The following is a 14,333-nucleotide window of genomic DNA, read 5'->3' on the forward strand; positions in this document are numbered from 1 at the left end:
ATTTTGTGGCTTTCTTCAACCTCCCATAACCACCAAACCTCATCTCAACACCTAATTCTAGCCAAACCCTTGCGAGAAAACCCACCGACGGGTACAAGTGGTTCTCGGCTTTGAACCACCATTTGTGAAATGATTTCTTTCAATCTCCATCACCATTACACTTTCCTTGAACCCAGGAACAAAGGCCAAACAACCTTGGAGACGGCGGAGCACTGGAGGTGATGGATCGAAGCACACCATTTTTAGGGTTTTTGGCGGGAAATTGAGGCTTTTCCCAGCCAAATTGGGCTTAGTCACAAGTATGAAACTTGCTCCACTCATTGAGATCTACTTCCCTGTAAAATTTGATAATTTTTAGAGTTAGTCTCCATTCATCGGAAACCGCCACATGCAGCGGAGCGTGGCCTTATGGCCGCCGTCTTCATGGCGGCTCGTGCGGCGGTGTGTAGGAGAAAACCTGAGGTCCCTCCTTAAGTTTTTTGACGTGCCAAATTCGAATCCGCCGTCCGTTTTCCCAAATTCTAACATTTTTGTAAAGTTTTATTAAACGACCTTTAATTGTGTTTAGGTCATCGATGGAGGTGATCCCGTTCTCGCTAGTTCGAGCGGTTTTCGAACGATAAAATATCTGTGAGTGGACCCCTTCTTAACTTATATGTTTTTATAAAATATTAGCCTAGCATGCATTCATATTTCATGACTTAAATGTGTTTTATAATATGCTTTATGAACTTTTATAATTATGGTTTACGAAATAGTTTGATTTATCGAAATTACGTTTTATTAAAAGTATTGAATTTTTGGATATGAATTTCTATGGATTTCGAATATGACTTATTATGGATTTGCGAATATGAATTACCATGGATTTGTGAGTTGAGTTTTGGAGATTTTGAATTTTGGTTTGGATATGAGATTTTGAGGTATGTTTTCGGTACTTATCTAGTGGGTTATCATACGGCACATCCACACACCATGGGTATAGATGTCTATGGCCATAAGACACAGTTGATGAGGAGAAGTGAGATTATGAGATATGATATATGATATACCCCTAGCTTCGCTGCTGAAAGCAGTGTCGGACAGCTTCACTAGCCACGGCTAGTGTCGGTGTGGATGTATGTTATTTTATACAGCTTCACATTCGGGTGATATACAGGTTATTCAGCTTCACATTCGGGTGATGAACATGTATTGCCTTCAGACGACTATGATACCCCTAGTTGAGTACATCACAGATACGATTTACAATGTTTTACGGATGTTTTACCTGGCATGCTAGGGTTTTTATAAAACCTATATGTAGTATTATATATGTGTTTTCAAAACAGGGGGTTATTATGTTCAGAAATAAAATATTTTCCTATTATTAGTATTATTATTATAAATTTTGGTTCACTCACATTTCTGTTTTTGCGCCTCTTCAAGAGTTAGGATCGAGGCACATGATCCCGGCATCAGGGCACTTCAGCATAGGTATCATCAAGTCTTCTCAGTGTAGGTATCATTCCCTTGTTCGTATCTTTTTCTAGTAATCTTTCTATATTATTCTTAGTAGTTGTATGCTTTGAACATGTTTCTGTTTTGGTATAATCGTTCTAATTGCATATATTTTATTTGTATGCATGTTTAAAATGGCTTTGTCACCCAAGGGTGTCGGCCAGCACGTGCCTACCCTGGTATGTGGGGATATCGGGGTTAGGGGGTGTCATCCGTGCGTTCCTCGTTTGCAGATCCTAAATCCTAGTTCGCGAATCCATCAACTCAGCCACCACGGCCCAACGAATTGATCATCTTGATGTAATTATTCAATGACTTGCTGCCCAAATCGATCATCTTGACATCATAGTTGATGGTGAAGTTCTAGAAGACAGAGACGCGTGTGTGAAGTTCTGGAAGACGAGGCTGCACTGCGCCTGAATTTCACGGTGGCCGACCTCGCATAGATGGGCAAATGAGGGATAGTTTACGACGTAGAGCGCCGAGAAGTTGAAGTCCTCGAAGATGAGCTCGTCGATGGCACGTTGGATGGAGGGGAAGGCAAAGAGGGCCTCCGTCAAGAGAAGGAACGATAGGGCAGGGTTGACCTAGAGGAGGGAGGAAATCTGGTGCGGCGGGGTGTGTAATCGAATAGGGGATTCTGTGTAGTTTTTAGGTTTTTTATTTTTGACTTTTTAGCCAAAATGGTCCCTAAGATTTGCATAACACATCACTTTGGTCCCTGAGATTGAAAATCAATAGAAATGGTCATTGAGATTGTCCACCATCCATTCTTTTGGTTATTTTGTTAAAAACTCCGTTAAGTGTCCCGAAGCTCTTGGCCGAAAGTTTGGGCAATTTTTAAAGCTTCGTAACTCAATCGTTTCTTAACCAAATTCGACCAATAATATATCAAAATGAAGATAAGAAAGTATAGAACAAGATTATACATATTTGGAAGCTCAATGGTTACCGGAAATTGCAGAAAAATAGCTTGAAAGGTGACTGGTCGGCAAGAAAACTGGAAAACTTGCCAGAAACTGGGTAAACTATAAACTTTAAACTAAAAGGTGACTCGATTTCGTTGATTATTGAAGAAGTTATGAACGTTTAAAGTTTGCCCAGTTTCTGGCGAGTTTTTCAATTTTCCCGTGGATCAGTCACCTTTCAGGTTATTTTCCGGCCATCTCCGGCAACCATTAGGCTTCCAAATAGGTATAATCTTGTTCTACACTTTCCTATCTTCATTTTGATATATTATGGGTCGAATTTGGTTAAGAAACAATTGAGTTACGAAGCTATGCTTAAACGTCCGGCCAAGAGCTCCGGGACACTTAATGAAGTTTTTAATGGAATTACCAAAATAATAGATAGTGGACAATCTCATGGACCAAAGTGATGTGTTATGCAAATCTCAGAGACCATTTTGGCTGAAAATCCTTTATTTTTTATTTTTTTAACAAGGTGTGGGTCCTCCATGCAAAAAAAATAAAATAAATGATTTTATTTTTTAGTATTTAATTAATTTTTTAATACAAAGTGAACCCCGTCTAAAGCCACGTCAGTATTTAAAGGAAGAATTGAAGGTATGAAATTGTAACAAATTCGTAGATAATGTATGACATTGAAATTTTTTAAGGATGAGGTATGAAACTGTGACCGACCCAATAATTGAGGTAGTTTTATGTAATTACCCTAAAAATATAATACCACTAAATCTTGGCCACGAACTTAAATATAATACCATTCAAACACTTCCTTTTATCTTTCACATATTTTTGTTAATTTTTTTATTTATCTTCTTCAATTTATTTAACCGATGACGAAAAATTGAAAGATTGTGTGAAAAATAAAAATAAGTGTGTGAAATAGCACCGCCAAATGAAAACTCCATTGCATGAGAGGCCTTTCTCGTTTGGTTGGGCCGGACTGCGATTTTCTTTCTTCCCCGGATTGGACGGGATGAGAGCCCAAACCCGGATACCCTTTCTCCTCTGCACGTCCTGGTGTTCGCGCTCTTTGTTGCCCCCTGTCGACTGTCGAAACCCACGCTCCTTCTTCCTCCTTCATTCAACCTAGATCCCCAAAACGCACGTTTCGCATCTCTCTCCTTCTCTCATCAGAATCTCTAAAACCCTAATTATCTACGCAAATCCCCAAATCTCCCGAACATACACCCGCGCACAACAGACAAACGAATACTAAGCTCACCCGATGGAGGACTCCGACGGAGGCCTCAACTTCGACTTCGAGGGAGGCCTCGATGCACCCGCCACCGTCTCGGCCTCCGCGGGCCCCGCCAATACGGTCCCAACTTCGAATTATTCCGTGATGCAATCCGACTCCGCCGTTACCGGGCTGGGTGCCAATCAGGCCGCTGCGGCGCCGCAGCCCAATCAGAATGCGAACCGGACAGGTGGGCGGAGCTACCGACAAACGGTGTGTCGTCACTGGCTGCGCAGCCTTTGTATGAAGGGCGATGCCTGTGGGTTCCTCCACCAATACGACAAGTCGCGGATGCCCGTGTGCCGCTTCTTCCGGTTGTACGGCGAGTGCCGCGAGCAGGACTGCGTGTACAAGCACACTAACGAGGACATCAAAGAGTGTAATATGTATGTGTTTGCTCTTCTCTGCCAGTTTCCTGATTCATCTTTGTTGGTTTTTGGTTTAATTTGGTGATTCTGATCTGGAACTTAATGGATAGGTTAAAGTTTTACTGAATTGAATTCAATTGTCCTATTGTGATATTGATGTGGTGGATTCCTTAGGAATTGTTGTTATTGGTATTCTGGGATCATATGATTTCGACGATTCGAGGTGCATAAGTGGATGGCAGAAGGAATAAAATTATCTAAAGTTGTTGCTTCTCCTCATTATTTAAACTTCTTTATCCAAAATATTGGAGTCTAGTTTCGGTGTGAACAAAACCATGAATTTATCGAAAGTGTATTTGTTCTTATGGAAGGGTTTTGTCATTGTAGGTACAAGTTGGGTTTTTGTCCAAATGGTCCTGATTGCCGGTATAGACACGCAAAGCTGCCTGGACCTCCACCTCCAGTGGAAGAAGTCCTTCAGAAGATCCAGCATTTGACTTCTTACAATTATAACAACTCAAGTAAGTTCTATCAACAAAGGAATGCTGGTTTTCCCCAACAAGGAGATAAGCATCAGCCTGCACAAGGACCCAACAATTTTGTGGGAAAACCTACTACAGCAGAGTCTGGCAATGTCCAGCAGCAGCAACAGCAACAGCAACAGCTTCAACAAACCCAACAACATGTTGGCCCCACACAGACACAAACTCTTCCCAATGGCTTAGCTAATCAGGCAAATAGAAGCGCGTTGCCTTTGCCTCAAGGAACATCTAGGTTTGTTCAGAGTCCCAAGGTTTTTTATTAGGTTTTGTAAATCAATTCATGTATAAATTGTTTGGTCAATAATTCCCGAAAGAGTTCGGTCCATTCTATCGACTGTAACTAGCTTTCTTTAAAGTTTAAACCTATATTAGCTAACTTTATGAGTAATTACTCTGTATAATTTGTACTTGACCACATTATGTACGAATTTTGCCTTTTCGTATGTAGTTATACACGGAGTTGCTTTCTCCCAATAAGTTATTGACCTAATTATATTTTGTTATTGAGAGATGAATGATATCCTCTTCTATTATTCTATTTTTCCATTGTACTGCAGTAAGGAAAATTTATGGCAAGATTTACTTGCGTGGGTATGATAGGGTAATAAGAAATGGCTGAAATTATTTACGTAACTTAGTAAATTTCACGTTTTTTGGTGCTAGGAAAAAAGTTTGTATCTTGATCCCCAATATATGGTATTTGTTGCATATGGCTGTAGTATGTTAATTATAACTTTCTTGGAATCTGGGAGACTCCTAAGAGACCAGAAAGTCAAGACAGTTCTGAACTCTTAAGTAGGGTTTAAGCCTGAAATGTTTGGCTTTTACAAATTTACAGCTGAAATAATTAGTTGACTTGTCAGTAGGTAGGGAGGGAAGAGGGAAATAAAGAACAGGGTACCCAAAGCAAATGTATTTTGATTTTTGAGTTGCAATAAGAAGCAAAAAGCTCAACTTCGTAAGCCACTTGGATTGAGCAATGGTGCCTAGATAGGTTCCTAGATGTAAGCTCAGGGCTTAAGTTGGACCTCGGCTGAATAAGATGTTGTATCTTGAGCTTCCTGAACTAGAAGTCCTACACAACAGTGACTTTGTTGATAAGGAAGGTCCATAGAAAAATATTTGGATGAGTTTTATGCGGAGTCTGGGAACAGGTCCTCCATTGTGGGTAAATGGGAATCCCGACTCTATGAACCCGAGGAAGGGCTGCACAACCATAGTAGGGGCGTTATGACCTGAGCTTTTCGTAGTGCTAGTAGGAATGCCAGTGCATGAATCCCATCCCATAATGAATGGTTTGGTGATGTGTTGAGTTGTAGGGTTCCAAATATGTGTTCTGTCAATGAACATTCAGATTCTGGAATATACAATATACTCTGATCTGGCTCTGCAGAAAATTTCCTTGGGAACATGAGTTAAATATGTTCCTACCTTCAAACTGCATTTGATATTGTTGGGGGGCTAAGGTGCCATAAATATAGGTTGTGAATCTCAAAAAGCTTGTTTGCTATCAACCTTGATTGCCTGTTCCCCAATGTAGATTTGGATCATCTAGATAAAGTTAGAAAATATACATATATGTGGTTGTTATATCAGTTTAAGCTGCTTGATATATGCTACCAAAGTGTGCATCATTGCTTACTGCTTGCTGCTACTCACAGTTAGTTTTGGAGTTTTGTATGATGGCTGTATAGGTTCAAAGATAAAAATGCACACCCAACCTGCTTGCTGACATTTTTTTGAAATGTCGTATTGTGATAATCATCTTCCCATTAAATTTTGTACTGTAAAGTCAATAGTCATATCATTCTTCCTACCTAATGAAATCTCTTGACTGTTTCTCTACTTGTATTACTCTTCTTTCCAATTAGTGCACCTGTTGTATGAAATTGGATATACTTATTTATTTCAAACATCAAACCTTAGGTATTTTATTGTTAAAAGTTGCAACCGAGAAAATTTGGAATTATCTGTACAACAAGGATTATGGGCAACTCAGAGGAGCAACGAGTCCAAACTTAATGAAGCTTTTGACTCTGCTGAAAATGTGATTTTAATTTTCTCAGTCAACCGGACTCGACATTTCCAGGTAGGATTGCAAATTACATCCCAATGTTTTTCACATCGCTTTCTATTTTTAGTTATATCAAGTTATCCACTGGGGGTGCTAGAATTAAAATTGCCTATTCTTTGTTAGGGTTGTGCAAAGATGATGTCCAGAATTGGTGGGTCTGTTGGTGGAGGGAATTGGAAATATGCACATGGAACCGCACATTATGGGCGAAATTTCTCTGTCAAATGGTTAAAGGTATAATTTTGTTTAAACTTTATGGCAACCTTCTACTCATTGAGCTAGAATTTGATTCCCTCTTTGATATTTTTTTCTGCTGCAAACAAACAGGATCCTACAAAATATCTTGTGAGAATTATCAAGTCTGTTTTATTATTGTTGTTGTTCTCACTCTTACTGATTGGCATGCTAATGAGTATGGCTTTGCTTTTATGTTCCTTGTTAGTTGTAGTTCACATTATCTGTTTTATTTGTTTGAGGGCTTGTATCTTAATAGTTACTTAATTCTTTTGATCCTATGATCTCAAATTGTTGGCTTGAATCAAGATTGGAGTTGATTGTACTCGTATCAACTTTAAGTTATTTGGACTTATTTCAATGTTTCAATTCATAGCATACCTAAACCCCCATCTGTGTGCCAACTTGAGTCAAGTTTCAGTTGGGATCACTACTTCCATCTGGAAATTAGGAGAAGCTATTATGATGGAAGACCTCAGTTTAAAATTTAATGGGCATGGATAAGCAGTAAATGATAAGATGTGATGACTAATTGCAGTTTCTTTGATGCAGCTATGTGAACTGTCCTTTCACAAAACTCGTCATTTGAGGAACCCCTACAATGAGAACCTACCAGTGAAGGTACAATCTGGAGCCTTAAAACTATAGAAACGCCCACGTAAACACCATTTGATTTTTGTCTGTTCTTTCTTGATTGATTGTGAAATCACCCAATTTTTATTTCTGTCAGGGTTTTCATTATGTATCAGTATGCAGCTGGTTTGTCATGCTATCCATGATTTAGACAGCTGAAAACATTTTCTTACATTTATAAAAGACATTCATTAATCAAAATGAAAGTTACGATCCAGGGGACTCGGAGTCCACTGAACAGTCTTGAGTATCAAACTTAAATTGATAACCAAAATCTAAAAAATAATACAATATAACCCATATGACTAAATGTACAATCCATCAATACATATGTGTGCATGTATTTTTGTGGGTCCTTTGTGGTTTGTGTGTGTGTGTGTGTGTGGTATTAACAGATAAGTTGGCATTGTTTAGAACGATACTGAAGTTATTGTCTAATGTCATGATGTATCACTTGGCTGAGTGCTGCTTAAATATAAGTGTTGATGCATCACTTGGTTCTTAAATAGAACAAATCTGATAGAATATCATGTTAATAACTTCTTTACGTGTGCGCCTATTTTTTATTAGCTGTTTCACCATGCGTTTTCACTTGCAATCATTACTATTGTCAACATGTATGCTTGCTCATGTGATACTACTTTCTTGTGTAAACATACCTTGAGACGAAAAAAATAACTTCTGATCTTATTGTCGTGCTTGTACTCTTGCAGATAAGTAGAGATTGTCAAGAGCTAGAGCTCTCCGTCGGTGAGCAGTTGGCATCCTTGCTTTATCTTGAGCCAGATAGTGAACTTATGGTATGTTCAAAGTTCACAGGAAACTAGTTAAATTTTGCGAAAAAGAAATTGAAGTGAAAAAAAAAAGGTTAAAAGGAAAGAAAGCAAAAAGAGAGAAAGCAATAGAATTCCAAAAGTATTAACACTGTGTTTATCAATTAATTTTTAACATAGGAATTTATCTCGATACTTCTCCTCTCTTAGTTTTCATTTGTGTCGTCCATTAAATTAGAGGCCATTCTGCTGGGGCAGGACAAGATCTGTTTTGCACTATAATGTGTCCTTTGCTTTTAATTTTATGTTATTAAATGGCCAGAACTTGATGAATCTGAATCTTGTTTATCGTTCTCTGCGTGCGTACAGGCAATTTCGATTGCGGCAGAATCAAAACGCGAAGAAGAAAAAGCAAAGGGAGTCAATCCAGAGAATGGTGGTGAGAATCCAGACATTGTCCCATTTGAGGACAATGAAGAGGAGGAAGAGGAAGAAAGTGAAGATGAGGAAGATAGCTTCGGTCAAGTTCCCGGAGCAGGAAATGATGGCAGAGGAAGGGGCAGAGGAGGAGGAGTCATGTGGCCTCCTCACATGGCTCTACCAAGAGGTGGCAGACCTATGCCTGGTATGCAGGGTTTTCCCCCAGGAATGATGGGTCATGATGCAATGCCCTATGTACCTGACGGATTTGTAATGCCAAATCCGTTCGGTATGGCCCCTCGGGGTTTCAATCCGTATGGTCCCAGGTTTTCAGGTGATTTTACAGTGCCCAACCCTGGCATGATGTTTCGTGGGAGACCACAACAACCTGGATTTCCACCCGGTGGGTTTGGGATTATGGGTCCTGGACGTGCACCCTTCATGGGAGGGATACATCCAGGCCGAGGTGGTCGGCCAACAGGTATGTCTCCAATGTTTCCACCACCACCATCATCTCAAAACCCTAACCGGATGCCGAAGAGAGATCCAAGGGGAGCTTCCACTGATCGGAAGGGACAAGATATGTCAGGTCCAGATGATGAGACACATTATGGTGCTGGAAACAGCTCTAGAAATGATGATAGCGAAAGTGAGGATGAGGCCCCGAGGCGGTCGAGGCATGGAGATGGAAAGAAGAAACGGCGAGACTCGGAAGGAGATGCGACCTCCGAGCACTAGCAGCTCAGCAGTACTAGTGATGCCATGCCCATGCCACTCACGAGGGAAACCCATCTTCCTCCACACCATAGGCTGACCGCATTTTCTTAGAAAATGGAAGGGTTTCATTCGGGATATATGGATTCTTTAGTGCTACCGATGTCTTTCCATTTTGTTACAAGTTTGAAATATGCGGTAAATTCTGTGATATTTTTGTAACTATCCTGGTAAAACAAAAGGTAAAAGGTCAAGGTAGCTGAATTTATAATTATATAACTTTTTTTTTTAATCCTCTGCAGCTAGTTCGAATCAATTTAGTACAGAATATCGTTAGTATAACAATGGATTTTCGCGTTCAATTTTTAGTCGTTTGCACTTCAAAATAGAGTAGAACGGATTTAAAGTGGAATTCTCTCCATCACATTATTGTCATGAAAAGGTCGTTAGTGTTAAATCTCAACGTTTATTTTTTGTGTATTGATACGGGAAGAACATCATGCTAAAGTTATAAGTAGTGTTTAAAATAATAGTATTGGTGGTTCAATATGCAAATTTGTGGAATATCGATGAATATACCAATATCACTATCGGTTACTTTTGATGGAAATGATGAAAATTTGCTTTAAAATGTGAACGTTTAAAATGAAATTTTTGGAGTGTCATATGACAATTTATCGATATTTAAGTGATATGTCTAAAAATCAACAAAATATATTGATTTTAGTTGAAGTTTAAGTTTATTTGATATCTTGTGAAGTTTAAACTTCATCCCAAATATTATATCTTTTTCTAATTTTTTCGATATTTCTACGGTAATATCGAAGAAGTTTCAAACAATGATTATGAGTTATAACCCAACGAAACAAACCATTTGGGCCTGGAAAGTAGAACAATTGTTACGAGTTCAAATAAATCGAACCCGGGTCACTATACATGGATCCACGACCCGAAATTCTAACACTTCCTCACCGTCTTCCTCGCCGCTTAAACCTTAAACCCTCCAAAGACCAAAACCCTAGCAAACCAGTGTAAGCAGCAGCAGCAGCAGCAGCATTTCCGACTTCACCTCAACACTCCGCACATTGATTCCGACCATGAAGAACAAGAAGAGAGGTGGCGGCTCAGCTCCCAAGGGATCCAAAAAGGGCAAGGCTTTCTCTCTCGACGAAGATCCCTTCTTCGGCACCGAATCCAAGAAGCGCCGGAAAGTCGAGCGCGATGAGATTGAGAGCGAATCCGACGACGACTACGGGGCCGTCGGGTCGGACGGCGAGGGCGGCGGAGAGGAGGCCGAGGAGGAGGAGGAGGCTATAGTGGAAACGGCAGACGAGAAGAGGAATAGGTTGGCTCATGAGTTCTTGGAGAACACTCGGGAGCTGCTGAGGAGGGCCAAGGAAGATGATGAGGATGATGATAGCGGTGAAGAGGGTGTGAAGGAAGGCGAGATGGACTCGCTTGTTGGCAAGATGTTGCAGCAGCAGCAGCTCGAGGACAGCGGCCGAGCTCGCCGTGCCATTGCTTCTAGGTAATCACTGCTTTTACCTTCCTTTCTTTTCTTTTTTTTAATTGAAATTGTTTTCATTAGAAGTTGTTTATCTGTTTTTGTTGTTTTCGTTTAACTTGTTAGCTAGCATTTCTAGTGTTTGCCAATTTTCCTTTGTTTTGTGCGAAATTTGGTTCATTTGTGTTTATTATTTGCGATTGTGGGTGTTTATGTTATTGATTAGATTGTAGGTGTTGTTATCGTTTCAAAACTTGGCCAACATGTAGTGGCATTTTGATCGGTATTTGGATTCAAAGTTGTGATCTTTATAAACCTCCGTTTTGATTTAATGCTACTTTGTTGAGATCCTATTATGCTACCATCAGCTTTCTTGCTTAAGCATTTTCTTGTCTGACACTTAAGTTTGATGGGTATCTTGGAATTTTTCTTCCGTCTTGTGGGTTATTTAATCTGTTACTTTGTGGTACCATGTTCCTAATTCCCATGTTGAATTCTCTCATTCAGGGTTAAAAAGCCAGAATCTACTGATGAATTTCGGATATTAGTGAAGCATCGACAAACTGTTACTGCTGTGGTTCTGTCCGAGAATGACCTCAGGGGCTTTTCAGCTTCTAAGGATGGCACCGTTCTACATTGGGATGTAGATAGTGGGAAAAGTGAAAAGTATCTATGGCCTAGTGATGAAGTACTTAAGTCCCATGGGGTCAAGGATCCACAAGGTCGAGCTAAAAAGCATAGTAAACACGTGTTAGCACTAGCAGTTAGCTCTGATGGTCGGTATTTGGCAAGTGGGGGCATAGATCGCCATGTTCATTTGTGGGATACTCGTACACGAGAGCATATTTTGGTAAATACGATTGATTTGTTGCTTCTTTTTGGTTTTGGAGTAGAATAATACGTTAATGTTTTGGAAATTGTTAGTAGGTTGTGGTTTAATAAACTTAGTTTAATCAGGATAGGGGAGTGCAGTTGTCAGTTGACCTCTCATACTGTTAGGATAATTCACTAACTGTAAAATTGCTCGTGCATAGACAAGGGCCTATGTGCTTATATACAAATCATATGTGAATGACCTAATTTATTTTATTTTTTACAAGAAATGCTTTTGTTTTTATCCAACAGAAGTACATGTTTTTCTTTGGCAAAAGCAGTATTATCTGTAAGCTTACTCACATGTCGTCCATATATTGGGATTGGGATGCATCGACATGTTAAAGACACTGATGAGGAATTATGTCTGATTATGCTATAGAAAGGTCCTAAACAAAATAATAAAATGTCAGGGCTGTTGATGTATTGTTTGTCAACTTAAGTTTTGACAGTAAGCTATGATTTTTTATTATGCATACGCACTCTCCACTTCTCCCTCCAAATTTTGTTAGAAGCAATATTTGTAACTACGGAAAGGTTTTATGATCTGTTCTTAATTGAACTTTGTGTTTGTTAACAGGCTTTTCCAGGTCACAGGGGCCCCGTTTCATGTTTAACTTTCAGGCAAGGGTCTTCAGAACTTTTTTCTGGTTCATATGATCGAACAGTTAAGATATGGAATGTAGAAGATAGAGCTTACATAAACACATTATTTGGTCATCAAGGGGAAGTATTAAGTATTGATTGCCTACGGAAAGAAAGGGTATTGACTGTTGGACATGATCGAAGCATGCAGTTATTTAAGGTAAGAAGTAAATACTTTCTATGTTTTGGGAACACTTGTAAATAAAACTTAGGTCAAATCATGTTGGCGGAAGCTACTATTTCATATTATTCCTTTCCTTCTCATTTCTAAAATCCCCAAACTTCCTAGGAGCCTTTAGCTTTCCTGTGATTAACTTTGGATCCCAATGCTATTGAATTGCAGTACCGCATTAGCCAGACTTTTAGGATAGACTTTCTTTTTCTTTCAATTATATGTTCCAGAGTTACTTTGGTGTACTTACGGCATGTAGTCTATCTTAGTTTTGACACAATCATCCGTTACCTGAAACACAGGTCCCAGAGGAGTCACGTTTAGTATTCCGTGCCCCTGCATCTTCATTGGAATGTTGTTGTTTTATTAGCAATGACGAATTCTTATCCGGCTCTGATGATGGAAGTGTTGAGCTTTGGAACATGGTGCGGAAGAAGCCTGTTTGCATAGTTAAGAATGCTCATCCTTTATTGGCTGCACACAAAGACGTCGAACAAAAGGATGGTGATAGAATGCCAAATGGTCACATAGGTAAATTTATCTAAAACATTCTTAAGTTTTTCGGGCTTCAAGTTTTACCCTGCAGACTCTTTTCTTCCCAGTTAGTTGTGTTCTAACGGGATGGTATTGAATTTTGTTGTGCAGAAAATGGTAACCACACTTCTGAAAGCTTTGATTGTTCATCAACCAATTCTTGGATCAGTTCAGTCACTGTTTGTAGAGGCAGTGACCTCGCTGCATCAGGAGCTGGTAATGGCTCTGTTCGATTATGGGCTATTGAAAGTGAGAGCAGAGTGCTTCAGCCGTTACACAACATCCCATTGGTATGCCAAATCAATTATTAAAAAACCTTGTTTGCCTCGTGTAAATCAGAAGTTAACAAGTTTTTTTTCTTCCCTCAATATTCTTGTTCCGTGCAGGTTGGATTTGTGAATTCTTTAGCTTTTGCAAAATCTGGACGGTTTCTGGTTGCAGGAGTTGGGAAGGTGACCTCTTTTCTTTTCGATCTTCACTTATTTCGCAATCTTGCAATTTTTGGTTTCTCATATTTGTTTCAACTTCATCGATTGAAAGGAATGCTCAACTTTAAGATTGAACTTCAAAAGTGGATATGAAAGTTGAAACATTATAATAGTGCAGTGCAAGCGTAATGCCGCTAGAGCATAAGGTTTTTTTGGGGCAAGGAGAACGACGCAAAACTTAAATTTCTGTTTCTTGAATACTTCATCGGGATATTTCTGAACCCGTGTCTATTTTCTTCAGTTTTGTTTCCATATTGTTCACTTTACGGAAACAATCTCAGCATCTAACATTGCCAATGACCTTTGCGACAGGAACCTCGTCTAGGAAGGTGGGGACATAACCCAGCTGCTCGGAACGGAATCGCAATCCATTCCATTAAGCTTTCATCAGAAGATACAAACACTCTCTAAGCTCTCAGTTTTGACAATCATATGTTCTTGCATCTCCCAATTTTGACAACAATGAGTTGATGAGTTAAATGAAATGATATTCCTCGTGCTCAGATTTTATGTGTTTGAGCTTTTGTTCTTGTTCTGCATCATCGACGACGTTGAATTTCATACGACGAGGAACGCAACATTTTTCAATGTGCATTCGAATCAGAAGTCGAACGGTAGAAAGTGATGTAAGAATTTGAAGACCTAATTTAGTAG

General features: G+C 39.5%; 2 protein-coding genes across 2 annotated transcripts; both read left to right on the forward strand.

Annotated features, from left to right (window-relative positions):
• Nucleotides 1-3,452: 3,452 nt before the first annotated feature.
• On the forward strand, nt 3,453-9,751 carry LOC126585219 (30-kDa cleavage and polyadenylation specificity factor 30-like). Its single transcript, XM_050249629.1, has 7 exons — nt 3,453-4,091; nt 4,461-4,847; nt 6,542-6,704; nt 6,813-6,923; nt 7,476-7,544; nt 8,270-8,356; nt 8,699-9,751. The coding sequence occupies exons 1-7, from the start codon at nt 3,694-3,696 to the stop codon at nt 9,485-9,487; spliced, it is 2,004 nt and encodes a 667-aa protein (XP_050105586.1). The 5' UTR covers nt 3,453-3,693; the 3' UTR covers nt 9,488-9,751.
• Nucleotides 9,752-10,383: 632 nt separating this feature from the next.
• On the forward strand, nt 10,384-14,182 carry LOC126585220 (U3 snoRNP-associated protein-like YAO). The gene is made up of 7 exons (XM_050249630.1): nt 10,384-10,991; nt 11,475-11,817; nt 12,421-12,645; nt 12,960-13,188; nt 13,303-13,481; nt 13,578-13,643; nt 13,992-14,182. The coding sequence occupies exons 1-7, from the start codon at nt 10,561-10,563 to the stop codon at nt 14,088-14,090; spliced, it is 1,572 nt and encodes a 523-aa protein (XP_050105587.1). The 5' UTR covers nt 10,384-10,560; the 3' UTR covers nt 14,091-14,182.
• The last annotated feature ends 151 nt before the right edge of the window (nt 14,183-14,333 follow it).

Source organism: Malus sylvestris, chromosome 10, assembly GCF_916048215.2.
Source record: "Malus sylvestris chromosome 10, drMalSylv7.2, whole genome shotgun sequence".
In the NCBI taxonomy this organism is placed as follows: domain Eukaryota; kingdom Viridiplantae; phylum Streptophyta; class Magnoliopsida; order Rosales; family Rosaceae; genus Malus; species Malus sylvestris.

Excerpts from the sequence above, each read along its gene's own strand:
- LOC126585219 (XM_050249629.1), top strand. The coding sequence starts at position 3,694 with ATGGAGGACTCCGACGGAGGCCTCAACTTCGACTTCGAGGGAGGCCTC. Across the intron at positions 4,092-4,460 it reads GACATCAAAGAGTGTAATAT|GTACAAGTTGGGTTTTTGTC; the intron begins GTATGTGTTTGC and ends TTGTCATTGTAG. Across the intron at positions 7,545-8,269 it reads ATGAGAACCTACCAGTGAAG|ATAAGTAGAGATTGTCAAGA; the intron begins GTACAATCTGGA and ends GTACTCTTGCAG.
- LOC126585220 (XM_050249630.1), top strand. The coding sequence starts at position 10,561 with ATGAAGAACAAGAAGAGAGGTGGCGGCTCAGCTCCCAAGGGATCCAAA. Across the intron at positions 10,992-11,474 it reads CGCCGTGCCATTGCTTCTAG|GGTTAAAAAGCCAGAATCTA; the intron begins GTAATCACTGCT and ends TCTCTCATTCAG. Across the intron at positions 13,189-13,302 it reads AATGCCAAATGGTCACATAG|AAAATGGTAACCACACTTCT; the intron begins GTAAATTTATCT and ends TTTGTTGTGCAG.